The sequence below is a fragment of the Mobula hypostoma genome, chromosome 30 (assembly GCF_963921235.1).
Source record: "Mobula hypostoma chromosome 30, sMobHyp1.1, whole genome shotgun sequence".
Taxonomy (NCBI): Eukaryota; Metazoa; Chordata; class Chondrichthyes; order Myliobatiformes; family Myliobatidae; genus Mobula; species Mobula hypostoma.
Genome location: NC_086126.1, coordinates 12436628 through 12452221, shown reverse-complemented (window position 1 = coordinate 12452221; position 15594 = coordinate 12436628). Strand labels below are relative to the sequence as shown.

Below are 15594 nucleotides of genomic sequence, written 5' to 3'. Positions count from 1 at the left end.
TGCCTTTCTCTGGCGAAGAATTCCATGCACCCACCATTCTTTTAAAATAAACTTGCCTCTGACACCCCCCCACTATATTTTCCTCCAGTCACCTTAAAATTATGCTCCCTCGGATCAGCCATTTCTGCCCTGGAGAAAAGTCTCTGGCCGTCCACTTGATCTATGCCTCTAATCATCTTGTTCACCTCTCATACTCCTTGCCAGGGAAAAGCCCTTGCTCGCTCAAACTATCCTCATTAGATGTACTCTCTAGTCCAGGCAACGTCCTGGTAAACCTCCTCGACACCCTCTATAAAGCGTCCACGTCAAAACACATTGATGAAGATAGAGCCGTAGATGCAGTGTATATGGACTTTAGCATGGGATCCAAGGGGACCTTGTTTTGTGGATCTAGAACTGGCTTGCCCACAGAAGGCAAAGAGTGGCTGTAGACGAGTCATATTCTGCATGGAGGTTGGTGACCAGTGGTGTGCCTCAGGGATCTGTTCTGGGACCCCTACTGTTTGTGATTTTCATAAATGACCTGGATGAGGAAATGGAGGGATGGGTTAGTAAATTTGCTGATGACACAAAGGTTGGGGGTGTTGTGGATAGTGTGGAGGGCTGTCAGAGGTTACAGCAGGACATTGATAGGATGGAAAAACTGGGCTGAGAAGTGGCAGATAGAGTTCGACCCAGATACGTGTGAGGTGGTTCATTTTGGTAGGTCAAATATGATGGTAGAATACAGTATTAATGGTAAGACACTTGGCAGTCTGGAGGATCAGAGGGATCTTTGGGTCCGATTCCATAGGACACTCAAAGCTGCTACACAGGTTGACTCTGTGGTTAAGAAAGCATATGGTGCATTGGCTTTCATCAATCATGGGATTGAGTTTAAGAGCCGAGAGGTAATGTTGCAGCTATATAGGACCCTGGTTAGGGCCACTTGGAGTACTGTGCTCAGTTCTGCTCGCCTCACTACAAGAAGGTCGTGGAAACCGTAGAAAGGGTGCAGAGGAGATTTACAAGGATGTTGCCTGGATTGGGGAGCATGCCTTATGAGAATAGGTTGAGTGAACTCGGCCTTTTCTCCTTGGAGCAACAGAGGATGAGAGGTAACCTGATAGAGGTGTATAAGATGATGAGAGGCATTGATCATGTGGATAGTCAGAGGCTGAAATGGCTAGCACGAGAAGGCATAGCTTTAAGGCGCTTGGAAGTAGGTACAGAGGACATGTCAGGGTTAAGTTTTTTTACGCAGAGAGACAGGTGCGTGGAACGGGCTGCCGGCGACGGTGGTGGAGGTGGATACGATAGGGTCTTTTAAGAGACTCCTGGATAGGTACATGGAGGTTAGAAATATAGAGGGCTATGGGTGAAGCCAAGGCAGTTCTAAGGTAGGGACATGTTGGGCACAGCTTTGTGGGCCAAAGGGCCTGTATTGTACTGCAGGGTTTCTATCCTTCCTATAATAACGTGACCAGAACTGACGACGATACAATAAAATTCTGTGGGGTACAGAGAGGGTACGTGCGAGCAGGCTTTTTCCACTGAGGTTGGGTGGGACTACTAGAGGTCATGGGTTAAGGGTGAAAAGTTTAAGGGGATCATGAAGGGAAACTGCATGAAGAGTGTGGAACGAGCTTCCAGCACAAGTGGTGCATGCGAGCTGGATTTCAACATTTAAGAGAAGTACAGATAGGGACATGGATGGTAGGGGTGTGGAGATCCCGGTGCAGGTAGGCAGTCTGAGTGGTTCAGCATAGACCAAATGGGCCAGTTTCTGCAATATACTTTTCTGAGACACTATATCAATAATTCTCCAAGGGTGTTCTAACCAGGGTTTTGTAGAGCTGCAACATTACCACTCTTGCCCCGAACTATTGATCCAAAGCTGCTGTGGCTGAAAATTTAAAATCAATAAGAACTCTGTGGGTCAGGCAGCTTCTGTGGGAAGAGAAATGCACGCCATCAGAACTGTGCCCTAAAATATTAACCCTTTCTCTTCCTGCATACAGGAGGATCCCATAATGTTGAACCAAGGAGGGTGAGGGTGACATTCTAAAACCATTTTCCTGTGTACCATATTCTGAGTGTATCTGAGACAATATACATCCCACTACTGAAGGTGTGAGGACAAGGTAGCCCTCGAGGAACAACACGGGACACTACTCGTCTCTGTAACTTTTTATTTTTTTATACAAAAACAAAACATTTTCTCCCCCATCACCGTGGGGCGGTGTGGTAGAGAATACATTAGATCAGCAAAATTATCTGCCGGCTGATTTTCTTCTTGGCTGGTGGGAGCTGAGGCGAAAAAGATGACCGATACCCATTGTCAGTTGGGGTGAGGAACGCGTGTTCCAGTCCCTCGTTCCTCAGCAGGCCCCCCTGCTCAAGAGTTAAAGCCAGTCAGTCTAAATCCTGTCTCCTCTCCCCCCGCCCCCACAATGTTACAGGATTCAATAGATAGGGTGGGCTAGGAAATAATTTACCCGCGGCCAGGGGAGTGCACTGTGGTCATGCCAGCTCTCTGCCCTGTGTAGCATTGGACCCTGATGGTACGTCCCAGCTGAAGGGAAGGTGTGAAGGGCGCTCATTTGGGAAGAACCATCCTTGGTCGTCTCAACTGGAGCTCGAGCTTCATGCAAAAACATCTGCCCCCCCCCACACCCCACAATCAGGCACCACCCACTCACACCTTCTCCCCCTCGCTCTCCTCTTCCCCCTCGCTGTCCTCTTCGCTCTCCCAGTACTCGTAGTTCCTGCGGTTCGTGTTCACAAACAGGTCCCCGTCGTCTTCAGAGTCGTCGTCGTCGTCCTCTGACTTGCCCTCCGTCTCCTCCTCCGATCCCCGAGTGCTGAGCTCTCTCTGGGTGCTACTGGAGAATGGGGGAAAGGTGAAGACACAGCATCAGAGATCCGTGCTAAAGACACCCCAAAACCACCCCGTGCATGTCCAGGTGGGGTCAGAGCGCGTGGAGAGGGACTGCTTTCTCCGTCAGGACAGCTCAAAGTCTGCGGCAGAATCTCAAACGCTTGTGTTTTCGTGATGGATTCCACTGGGTGCAGAACACCTTCAGCGTAGCATGGGGGTCACCAGGGTTCAATTCCCGACACTGCTTGGAAGGAGTTTGTACAATATGCGCAAACGGCGGGAGGAACTCAGCAGGCCAGTTGACCTTTCGGGCCGAGACCCCTCGGCAGGACTGGAGAAAAAATGCTGAGGAGTAGATTTAAAAGGATGGGGTGGGGAGGGGAGTGAGAAGCACAAGGTGACAGGTGAAACCTGGAAGGGGAATGATGAAGTAAAGAGCTGGGAAGTTGATTGGTGAAAGAGACAGAAGGCCACGGAAGAAAGAAAAGGGGGGGAAGGAGCATCAGAGGGCGGTGATGAGCAGCCAAGGAGAGAGGGAAGAGGGGACGGGGAAATGGTGAGGAAGGGGGAACATGACCGGAAATTCAAAGACTTAATGTTCATGCCATCAGGTTGGAGGCTATCCAAACAGAATATAAGGTGTTGCTCCTCCAACCTGAGTGTGGCCTCATCACGACAGTAGAGGAGGCCATGGATGGACCGATGGGAATGGGAAGTGGAATTAAAATGGGCGGCCACTGGGAGATCCATGGGGAGTTTGTACGCTGTCCCTGTGACCAAAACCCGCGGTTTCCACCCACAGTCCAAAGACGTACTGGTCAGTAGGTGAATCAGTCACTGTAGATTATCCTGTGAGTAGGGTTAAATCGGGGGTTTCTGGGCAGCACAGCTCGGCGGGCCGATTCTGTGCCGTATATCAATCAATAAATAAAAATAATTCAATCTTTCGGAAGCGTGAGAGGTCTCTGGCTGGGGATAAGGGAACTTCTCTGCCAGAGGCGAGAGGAGTACAAAAGGAGAGATGGGTGTGTGTGTAAAAAACGCAAACAACAGGAATTCTGCAGATGCTGGAAATTCAAGCAACACACATCAAAGTTGCTGGTGAACGCAGCAGGCCAGGCAGCATCTCTTGGAAGAGGTACAGTTGACGTTTCAGGCCGAGACCCTTCGTCAGGACTAACTGAAGGAAGAGTGAGTAAGGGATTTGAAAGTTGGAGGGGGAGATCCAAAATGATAGGAGAAGACAGGAGGGGGAGGGATGGAGCCAAGAGCTGGACAGCTGATTGGCAAAGGGGATACGAGAGGATCATGGGACAGGAGGTCCGGGAAGAAAGACCGGGGGGGTGGGGGGGAACCCAGAGGATGGGCAAGGGGTATATTCAGAGGGGCAAACGGAGAAAAAGGAGAGTGAGAGAAAGAATGTGTGTATAAAAATAAGTAACAGATGGGGTACGAGGGGGAGGTGGGCATTAGCGGAAGTTAGAGAAGTCGATGTTCATGCCATCAGGTTGGAGGCTACCCAGATGGAATATAAGGTGTTGTTCCTCCAACCTGAGTGTGGTTTCATCTTTACAGTAGAGGAGGCCTTGGATAGACATGTCAGAATGGGAATGGGATGTGGAATTAAAATGTGTGGCCACTGGGAGATTCTGCTTTCCCTGGCGGACAGAGCGTAGATGTTCAGCAAAGCGGTCTCCCAGTCTGCGTAGGGTCTCACCAATATATAAAAGGCCACATCGGGAGCACCGGATGCAATATATCACCCCAGCCGACTCACAGGTGAAGTGTCGCCTCACCTGGAAGGACTGTTTGGGGCCCTGAATGGTGGTGAGGGAGGAAGTGTAACAGCCAATGCAGTCATCGATGTGTGTCTGGTATCTGTCCCCCACTTTTCCTTCGCTACATCGACGACTGCATTGATGCTGCTTCCTGCACGCATGCAGAGCTCGTTGACTTTATTAACTTTGCCTCTAACTTTCACCCTGCCCTCAAGTTTACCTGGTCCATTTCCGACACCTCCCTCCCCTTTCTAGATCTTTCTGTCTCTGTCTCTGGAGACAGCTTATCCACTGATGTCTACTATAAGCCTACTGACTCTCACAGCTATCTGGACTATTCCCCTTCTCACCCTGTCTCTTGCAAAAACGCCATCCCCTTCTCGCAATTCCTCCGTCTCCACCGCATCTGCTCTCAGGATGAGGCTTTTCATTCTAGGACGAGGGAGATGTCTTCCTTTTTTAAAGAAAGGGGCTTCCCTTCCTCCACTATCAACTCTGCTCTTAAACGCATCTCCCCCATTTCACGTACATCTGCTGTCACTCCATCCTCCCGCCACCCCACTAGGAATAGGGTTCCCCTGGTCCTCACCTACCACCCCACCAGCCTCTGGGTCCAACATATTATTCTCCGTAACTTCCCCCACCTCCAACGGGATCCCACCACTAAGCACAGCTTTCCCTCCCGGCCCCCCCCGCATTCCACAGGGATTGCTCCCTTCCGCAACTCCCTTGTCCATTCATCCCCCCCATCCCTCCCCACTGATCTCCCTCCTGGCACTTATCCTTGTAAGCGGAACAAGTGCTACACATGCCCTTACACTTCCTCCCTTACCACCATTCAGGGCCCCAAACAGTCCTTCCAGGTGAGGCAACACTTCACCTGTGAGTCGACTGGGGTGATATACTGCGTCTGGTGCTCCCGATGTGGCCTTTTATACATTGGTGAGACCCGACGCAGACTGGGAGACCGCTTTGCTGAACACGTACGCTCTGTCCGCCAGAGAAAGCAGGATCTCCCAGTGGCTGCACATTTTAATTCCACATCCCATTCCCATTCTGACATGTCTGTCCATGGCCTCCTCTACTGTAAAGATGAAGCCACACTCAGGTTGGAAGAACAACACCTTATATTCCGTCTGGGTAGCCTCCAACCTGATGGCATGAATATCGACTTCTCTTACTTCCGCTAATGCCCCACCTCCCCCTCGTACCCCATCCGTTATCTATTTATATACACACACATTCTTTCTCTCTCTCCTTTTTCTCCCTCTGTCCCTCTGACTATACCCCTTGCCCATCCTCTGGGTCCCCCCCCCGCCCTGTCTTTCTTGCTGGACCTCCTGTCCCATGATCCTGTCATATCCCCTTTGCCAATCACCTGTCCAGCTCTTGGCTGCATCCCTCCCCCTCCTGTCTTCTCCTATCATTTCCCATCTCCCCCTCCCCCTCCCACTTTCAAATCTCTTACTAGCTCTTCTTTCAGTTAGTCCTGACGAAGGCTCTCGGCCTGAAACGTCGACTGCACGTCTTCCTAGAGATGCTGCCTGGCCTGCTGCGTTCACCAGCAACTTTTATGTGTGTTGCTTGGGTGTGTGTGTGTATTTTTTTTATACACATACACACACACATATATATTACTTATACACATAACACGCACAGTCACTCCCAAAGAGATGGGGAAATGTTCCTGTCACCACCCTGCCCACTGCTGGGAGCTGGTTTATCCCTTTCCAGAAAGTTTCTCCTGCTGCTGGACGGTCAGCGAGGCAGGCGGGACACTCACCTTTCGTGGCTCGCTGGTTCTGAGAAGCTGGCAGGCCTTGGTGGGGAGGGGGGGAGGTGGAGAGAAATGATCAGAGGTGAGGATGGTGCAGACTGTCGGACCCGACCCATCACTGAATCCAGCAGACTGCCTGATTCAAGGTAGCTAATTGTATTTCTTCAGCACACGATGTGCAGGAGAGCGGCTATTACCCTCAGATACAGGAGCAGGGTTAGGCCATTCGGCCCATTGAGTCTGCTCCGTGGTTTCAACATGACTGATCTATTTTCCCTCTCAGCCCCCAATCTGCTGCCTCCTCCCCCCGTATCCCTTCATGCCCTGACTAACCACAAATCCATCAACCTCTGCCTTAAATATACCCAATGACTTGGCCTCCAGAGCCGCCTATGGCAACAAATTCCACAGATTCACCCCTCTCTGGCTGAAGAAATCCCTCATCTCTATTCTAAGCCTGTAGTCTCTGGTTCTAGACACCCTCCCTCCGGGCCCCCACCATAGGAAATCCACTCTGATGAGGCCTTCCAACACCAGACAGGTTTCAGTGAGATATCCCCTCATCCGATTGACGGCTCTGGAATTTCAAAAACTGAACAGTGAGCCCATTGAAACCTATCGAATGGTGAAAGGCCTCAAATAGAGTGGATGTGGAGAGGATGTTTCCCACGATGGCAGAGCCTGGGCCAGAGGACACGGCCTCAGAATACAGGGGTGTCTTTTTATGATGGAGATGACGAGGACTTCTTCAGTCAGAGAGTGAATTCGAAGCCACAGACGGCTGTGGAGGCCAAGTCATTCTTGATTAGTCAGGGCATGAAGGGATACAGGGGGAAGGCAGGAGATTAGAGCTGAGAGGGAAAACGGATCAGCCATGATGAAATGATAGAGCAGACTCGACAGGCCAAATGGCCTAATTCTGCTCCTGTATCTTATGATCTTGTATAGGGCAAGTTTTAACATCTCGCACGGCAGACGTCAGTCATAATAAACCTGCTTCTGAATCCTGGCGACTGTTGCCTCCCACTGTCCCGGTAGCAACATCTGTCCAACCCCCCACCTCTGAACAACGTCCCACAGTCCTGATCAGGTAACAACTCTCAATCCTCCATCTCCTCACACTGGACCCAGCTCTGACCCCCGAACAACTCTGTGAACGCTAAAGGACCCCATAATCCCCCCCCCTCCCCGGCTCCTTGGCATGACCCCCAAACACTGACTCCCTCCCTCTGCACAATCCCGATTCTTGGTGATCCCCAGCCTTTGGGGACGAGAGCCCTGAACCCCGAACCCCGCCCCGCGTGGCCCCGGCAGCGACCCTGACCCTCCGCCGGGCGGCGGGTAACTTCCTACCAGGCTCCTTGCTGCTGCAGCTCTTTGATGTGTTCCTTGTACAGGATGGAGGCGATCTCCGCCTTCACCTTCTCCCCCTCCTCGATCGGGTCGACGATCAGGAAGTCGCCTGAGCAGAGAGTTCGAAGCAGGCAGTCAGACACCAGGCACACGCCGGCCCGCACCCCCTGGCAGAGCGAGGGGGCAGGTACTACGACGAGAGCTCTTTCCCACCCCAGAGTTAGAAACAAGAGGCATACAGCCCACACCGAGGAGAGGGGTCACTTCGGTACCTCCAGGGGGTGGAGGGAGGGCTGATTCAGGTCGGTGACCCCACCATCTCCCCGTGACCCCACCCTTGCCCCTTCACTCCCCCGTTTCAGCAGCCCAGCGCTCTTCACGGGGCAGTGGGCCCCTCGATACGCACACCCCGCTGCACTGTCGGCTACGACGGGACGTTGACAGGATGCAGAGCTGGGCCGAGACGTGGCAGATGGAGTTTAGTGAGGGGGAAATATGAAGCGATTCACTCCGGAAGGTCGAACTGGAAGGCAGAGCACAGGGTGAATGGAAGATTCTTAACGGAGTGCAGGAATCTTGGGGATCACATCCTCAAAGTTGCTACACGAGGTGGTTAAGAAGGCGTACGGTGTGTTGGCCTTCATAAGTCGGAGGATTGAGTTGAAGAGCCTCAAGGTAATGTTGCAGCTCTATAAATCCCTGGCTCGACCACACTGAGAGTACAGTCGGTCCTCTGTTTCCACAGATCGAAAATACTCTACAAGTATCCCCCGCTATCAGAAAGTAGAGCGTTCCTATGAAACCTTTGGTCAGCCGAACCCAAAAATAACCGACCAAATAAAAAAAAACCTAAAATAACATTAACATATAGTAAAAGCAGGAACGATATTTACAAGCAGAACCAATAGTAACATCGGCAGCTTTCAAGATTCTTTCTCTCTGCGTGTAAATAGTATGAATGGTGGAGGGAGGCAAATTCAACGGACGCACAACGCCTTTATTTCGTTCACCACGATCGAAACGCTTAATTACGTCCAGTTTTACTCTAAGCGTAACACCCTTGCGAGCTCTCTTAGGCTTTTATATAAGGGATTTGAGCATCCGCGAATCTTGGTATCTGCGGGGGTCCCGGAACCAATCCTCTGTGGATACAGAGGGCCGACTGTATTGGGTTCAGTTCTGGTCGCCTCGTTACAAGAAGGATGTGGAAACTTCAGAGAGGGTGCAGAGGAGATTTACCAGGCTACATTAGAGAGGAATGTTTTATGAGGAGAGGTCGAACAAGCTAGCGCTTCTCTCTTTGGAGTTTTTGGAGGATGGGAGGCATCTGGAGAAGATGAAGAGTGAACAGCCAGAGATTTTTTCCTCGGGGTGGCACTGGCTAATAAGAGGCAGCATCACTTTGGAGGGAAGTATAGAGGGAATGTCAGAGCTTTCTACACAGAGTGTTATGTACGTGAAACACGTTGCTAGGAGTGGGTGGCAGAGGCGGATACTTCAGGGACATTTAAGAGCTGTGTGGGAGTGAATTTCCATCTACACTGTCCCATCACACACTCCCGGGGTCAGACACAGCGTGAAGCTCCCTCCACACCGTCCCATCACACGCTCCCGGGGTCAGACACAGAGTGAAGCTCCCTCCACACCGTCCCATCGCACACTCTCGGGGTCAGACACAGCGTGAAGCTCCCTCCACACCGTCCCATCACACACTCCTGGGGTCAGACACAGAGTGAAGCTCCCTCCACACCGTCCCATCACACATTTCCGGGTCAGACACAGCGTGAAGCTCCCTCCACACCGTCCCATCACACACTCCTGGGGTCAGACACAGAGTGAAGCTCCCTCTACACCGTCCCATCACACGCTCCCGGGGTCAGACACAGAGTGAAGCTCCCTCCACACCGTCCCATCACACGCTCCCGGGGTCAGACACAGAGTGAAGCTCCCTCCACACCGTCCCATCACACGCTCCCGGGGTCAGACACAGAGTGAAGCTCCCTCGCACCGTCCCATCACACGCTCCCGGGGTCAGACACAGAGTGAAGCTCCGCGCACAGTCCATCAATACGCTCCCGGGGTCAGACACAGAGTGAAGCTCCCTCCACACCGTCCCATCACACACTCCCGGGGTCAGACACAGAGTGAAGCTCCCTCCACACCGTCCCATCACACACTCCCGGGGTCAGACGCAGAGTGAAGCTCCGTCCACACCGTCCCATCACACATTCCCGGGTCAGACACAGCGTGAAGCTCCCTCCACACCGTCCCATCACACACTCCTGGGGTCAGACACAGAGTGAAGCTCCCTCTACACCGTCCTATCACACACTACCGGGGTCAGACACAGAGTGAAGCTCCCTCCACACCGTCCCATCACACACTCCTGGGGTCAGACACAGAGTGAAGCTCCCTCCACACCGTCCTATCACACACTCCCGGGGTCAGACACAGAGTGAAGTCGCTGAATTATTTCCCTCTCTCCACATCCCTATCAATCCAATCCTTCCAAAACCCTCAAGCCAGCCCTGGTATTCCTGCCTGGGACATCTCCTGCCTAACGAGCAAGGAGGACACAGTACATACAGCAGGGGAACTGCCCTTCCCTCACCTCGCTTGATCCAGATGTTCTTGCGGAACTTGGTGGGCATGCTGGCGAGGAAGCGCTCTCCCCGTGCCGTCTCCACCTCGTGCAGGTTGTTCCCCGGCGTTCCCACCACCTGGAAGGAGAGGAGACAGGACAGGACTCAGCGTTAATCCGGCCTCGGTCACGGCCGAGAGCGACAAGCCTCTGCCCGGCTTGGGAAGGGACAGGGCTCATGCACACCGACAGACACCTTCGGGGAAATTAAAGACAGACACACAGACACACACACTCCAAAGGCGTCCGGGTCAGGGGTGGTGAGTCGTGGGCAACGCTACGCCCGGCAGAATCCTCGCTGATTCGATTTGATGCAAGACGACGCAATTCACTGTCTGCTTTGACGTACGTGTGATAAATTAAAGGCAACGTGATTCACCTAATCCGCTGAATGGTTTGCAATAGCAACCACGGCAACTGGACAAGCCCGCCTGTTTAACTAATATCCCAGAGAGCGAGAAATCTCCATTCGGGTTGTGGGGCTGACTGTTAAATACTCCCAAAATCGGCAGTCATATAGAAGGAAACAGGCCATTTGGTCCACTGAATCCGTGATGACCCATTTACACAAATCCCATTCCATTCTCCCCTCCTGCACCTCGACTCCCCCCCGGGGTTCCACCCCCTCACTCACACGCTGGGGAGGGGACTTAGTCCACACACCTCGCACGTTGTTGGTATGCAGGAGGAAACTGGAAAGGTGGTCACGGGGAGAAGGTGCAAACTGCTAGCAGACGCACGATCCCCTGGTCCTCACCTACCACCCCACCAGCACATCTGCTCTCACTCCATCCTTCCGTCACCCCACACTAGGAATAGGGTTCCCCTGGTCCTCACCTACCACCCCAACAGCCTCCGGGTCCAACATATTATTCTCCGTAACTTCCGCCACCTCCAACGGGATCCCACCACTAAGCACATCTTTCCCTCCCCCCCTCTCTCTGCATTCCGCAGGGATCGCTCCCTACACAACTCCCTTGTCCATTCGTCCCCCCCATCCCTCCCCACTGATCTCCCTCCTGGCACTTATCCGTGTAAGCGCAACAAGTGCTACACATGCCCTTACACTTCCTCCCTTACCACCATTCAGGGCCCGAAACAGTCCTTCCAGGTGAGGCATCACTTCACCTGTGAGTCGGCTGGGGTGATATACTGCGTCCGGTGCTCCTGATGTGGCCTTCTATATATTGGCTGAGACCCGACGCAGACTGGGAGACTGCTTTGCTGAACATTTACGCTCTGTCCGCCAGAGAAAGCAGGATCTCCCAGTGGCCACACATTTTAATTCCACATCCCATTCCCATTCTGACATGTCTATCCACGGCCTCCTCTACTGTCAAGATGAAGCCACACTCAGGTTGGAGGAACAACACCTTATATTCCGTCTGGGTAGCCTCCAAACTGATGGCACGAACATCGACTTCTCTAACTTCCACTAATGCCCCACCTCCCCCTTGTACCCCATCCATTATTTATTTATATACACACATTCTTTCTCTCTCTCCTTTTTCTCCCTCTGTCCCTCTGACTATACCCCTTGCCCATCCTCTGGGTTTTTCCCCCCCTCCCCCTTTTCCTTCTCCCTGGGCCCCCTGTCCCATGATTCTCTCATATCCCTTTTGCCAATCACCTGTCCAGCTCTTGGCTCCATCCCTCCCCCTCCTGTCTTCTCCTATCATTTCGGGTCTCCCCCTCCCCCTCCCACTTTCAAATCTCCTACTGGGTCTTCTTTCAGTCAGTCCTGACGAAGGGTCTTGGCCCGAAACGTCGACTGTACCTCTTCCTAGAGATGCTGCCTGGCCTGCTGCGTTCACCAGCAACTTTGATGATGTGTGTTGAGGGATATGTGTGTGTGTGTGTGTATAAACAGCTGTGCCAAGATCTGGCCTTCTTACCCGCACGATCTGCTGCTTCTCCGAGGGGGGCGGGTAATCGCCCAACACCTCCTTCACCACGTGCTTCCTCTTGGTGGCCTGCGACATCTCGGGCGCCGGCTGAGCTCAGCTCAGAGCGTGGACGAACCTGTGGCTGGGGGGGGGGGGGCAGCGCAAAGTGAGCGGTGGCGGGTCCGGCCCGGGGACCAGCAGCCTCGCACGTTCGGGTGGTCTCAACCCCTAGCCCCACGTGAAGGGAAAGACGCAGGCGCCAGGGAGAATGACTGGGGAGTAGCGTGGCGGTGAGCTCAGGGTTCAGAGTTCAATTGTGGGGCGTCCTCTATTGGGAGTCTGCACGCCTTTCCTACGGGTGCACGGGGGTCCCGAGGGTGATCCAGTTTCTTCCCACATTCCAAAGACGTAGGGTTTAAATTGTCCTCTGAGTAGGTGGGTCGCTGGGCAGTGTGGCTCGTTGGAATGCAAGGGTCGGTTCTGCACTGTATCTCCAAATAAATAAATAACAACGACTTTCTAATGACTTGGTTGAGTATCTTGTGCCAGTCCCAACAATACCTCTCAAAACGCGGTTTTGAGCCCGGACTTTAGAGGAGGGAGCAGAACTCAGAGCCAAGCGCCTCAAAGACAGGCAATGCCCAGGGAGGGTGCTGTTCAGCTGTTTCCTCCGTCCTCCTCGTTCGAGGGACTGAGGAGGATGGAGTGGGGCATCCACTGGACCCGCTCCCCCTCAGCGCCCAGAGACCCGGGTCCAATCTCAGGAGCTGCCTATGTGGAGTTTGTGTGTTCCCCCTGTTGACTGTGGAGACACGTCCCGCGTCTGAAAGACACGCAGGTCAGGAGGCTGAGGTCCTTTCCCATCTGCCGGACGATGCTGAGGATGTTCTACGAGTCTGTGGTGGCCAGTGCGATCATGTTTGCTGTTGTGTGCTGGGGCAGCAGGCTGAGGGCAGCAGACACCAACAGAATCAACAAACTCATTCGTAAGGCCAGTGATGTTGTGGGGATAGAACTGGACTCTCTGACGGTGGTGTCTGAAAAGAGGATGCTGTCCAAGTTGCATGCCATCTTGGACAATGTCTCCCATCCACTACATAATGTACTGGGTGGGCACAGGAGTACATTCAGCCAGAGACTCATTCCACCGAGATGCAGCACAGAGCATCATAGGGAGTCATTCCTGCCTGTGGCCATCAAACCTTACAACTCCTCCCTTGGAGGGTCAGACATCCTGAGTCGATAGGCTGGTTCTGGACGTATTTCATAATTTCCTGGCATAATTTACATATTACTATTTAACTATTTATGGTTCTATTACTAGTTATTATTTATGGAGCAACTGTAACGAAAACCAATTTCCCCCGGGATTAATAAAGTATGACTATGACTGTGACTAGGTCAGTGGGTTAACTGTGTGGGTGAGGGGTCAAATTTTTGGGGGGGGGGGTAATTTTGGGAAGGTGGGGAGATTGAAATGAGTCTTAAGACCCTAAGAGCTGCTCCACCATCCTGTCATGGCTGAAATACTGTCCCCCTCAATCCACTTCTCCCCATAACCTCTGACACACTTACCAATCGAGAACCTTTCAATCTCTTCTTTAAATATACCCAATGATTCTTTTGGGTGGCCCCACCAAAGGAGGTGTGAGGCACTCCTTCCCTTTGCTAGACTGCAGGTCACCCTTGGGCAAGGTGTAGCACCTGTTTAGCAACCCCCTCCCCCCCCAAGATCAGGGGCACATGAAACCACCGGATTAAGTGGTGAGTGATCATATGAGTAGCCATTATGGACTGCAAGTCCTGATTATGCAACCACTGACGCCAGGCAGACAATCTCTGAAGAGTATTGACATAGAAACATAGAAAATAGGTGCAGGAGTAGGCCATTCGGCCCTTCGAGCCTGAACTGCCATTCAGTATGATCATGGCTGATCATCCAACTCAGAACCCTGTACCTGCCCTTTCTCCATACCCCCTGATCCCTTTAGCCACAAGGGCCATATCTAACTCCCTCTTAAATATAGCCAGTGAACTGGCCTCAACTGTTTCCTGTGGCAGAGAATTCCACAGATTCACCACTCTCTGTGTGAAGAAGTTTTTCTTCATCTCAGTCCTAAAAGGCTTCTCTTTTATCCTTAAACTGTGACCCCTCGTTCTGGACTTTCCCAACATCGGGAACAATCTTCCTGCATCTACCCTGTCCAATCCCTTTAGGATTTTACACGTTTCAATAAGATCCCCCCTCAATCTTCTAAATTCCAGAGAGTATAAGCCTAGTTGATCCAGTCTTTCATCATATGAAAGTCCTGCCATCTGAGGAATCAATCTGGTGAACCTTCCTTGTACTCCCTCTATGGCTAGAAAGTCTTTCCTCAGATTAGGGGACCAAAACTGCGGACAATGGCTGGGGGTCACCCATCTGTCCAGCAGAAGGCTATGGCAAGCCATTTCTGTAGACAAATTTGCCAAGAACACTCATGGTCACGGAAAGACCACATTGGACATGTCAAATGACAGGGCACAAAGCGAATGAATCGCACGGATTCACCGCCCTCTGGCTAAATGCAGGTTTAGTGTAAACAGATGGCTGACGGTCAGCACAGGCTCGGCGAACCGAGAAACCTGCTTCGACGCTGGATCTCTCTGGATGATACAAGTTTGGGGAGGGAATTCACGAGTTGCACCCGCGGCACAGCAGGAACAATTCGGGGAAAAGAAGGAGGCACAAGCGACCGGGACTTCAGCAGCACGGAGGGTTAATGGGGCGAGGAAGATGTGGGAAAAGCTCGGAGGGATTTGCAGGTGGGGATGAGGAGCGTTGGCGGAGAAGGGAGCAGAGTGAAGGCGGCCGGCAGGGCTGAGATCGCAGGGAGACGGCACAGTCCCTTTGACAGGGAGCGAACGGGAGGGGGTGGGAAGTGGAGAAGGAACCCGGCGAGAGCGAGAGGGTCCGAGATCCGTGGATGAGGGAAGCTGAGGTCGAGGATGGTCCCGTCTATTAGGCCGGGCTGGGATTGTGGGGCCCGGAGGGCCGAAGGGAAATAAACCCCCAACCCCTCGCTGCCGCCTCATCCCTCACCTGCCCCCTTCCGCCATGTTCCTTCAGCAGCGCTTCCGGTCCGTCCTCAATCGTCTTCCCACCTACCTCCGCCTCCACTTCTAAACCCTTTCGGGGCAGGGAAGAGGGGAAGGGGGCTGCGGTTTTCTACCTCAGACCCGAGTAATTATCGGGAAGGGTGAGAGAGGGAGCGGGGCAGGAGGAGTGGATGGAGGAAAAGAAAAGGAAGGTGTGTCGG

The 15594-nt window shown here is 52.7% G+C and overlaps 1 protein-coding gene across 2 annotated transcripts; it reads right to left on the bottom strand.

Annotated features, from left to right (window-relative positions):
* Positions 1 to 2140: 2140 nt before the first annotated feature.
* eif1ad (eukaryotic translation initiation factor 1A domain containing) lies at positions 2141 to 15578 on the bottom strand. 2 transcript variants are annotated; one of them, XM_063036204.1, is made up of 6 exons: positions 15378 to 15578; positions 12305 to 12437; positions 10380 to 10488; positions 7769 to 7877; positions 6422 to 6457; positions 2141 to 2861 (listed from the first exon to the last, which is right to left on the bottom strand). In XM_063036204.1, exons 2-6 carry the CDS (start codon positions 12389 to 12391, stop codon positions 2678 to 2680), a joined length of 525 nt encoding a protein of 174 aa, XP_062892274.1. In that variant the 5' UTR covers positions 12392 to 12437; positions 15378 to 15578; the 3' UTR covers positions 2141 to 2677. The 2 variants fall into 2 exon arrangements, with proteins under 2 accessions (XP_062892274.1, XP_062892273.1); XM_063036203.1 differs by having other exon boundaries at positions 2141 to 2864; positions 15378 to 15571.
* Positions 15579 to 15594: the final 16 nt, after the last annotated feature.

What these genes read in the sequence shown, in the direction of transcription:
- eif1ad (XM_063036203.1), bottom strand. Translation starts at nt 12,391, where the DNA reads ATGTCGCAGGCCACCAAGAGGAAGCACGTGGTGAAGGAGGTGTTGGGC. An exon ending in GAACATCTGGATCAAGCGAG is followed by an intron (nt 7,878 to 10,379) that starts GTGAGGGAAGGG and finishes CTCTCTGCTCAG; the next exon opens with GCGACTTCCTGATCGTCGAC. An exon ending in CTGCAGCAGCAAGGAGCCTG is followed by an intron (nt 6,458 to 7,768) that starts GTAGGAAGTTAC and finishes CTCCCCACCAAG; the next exon opens with GCCTGCCAGCTTCTCAGAAC.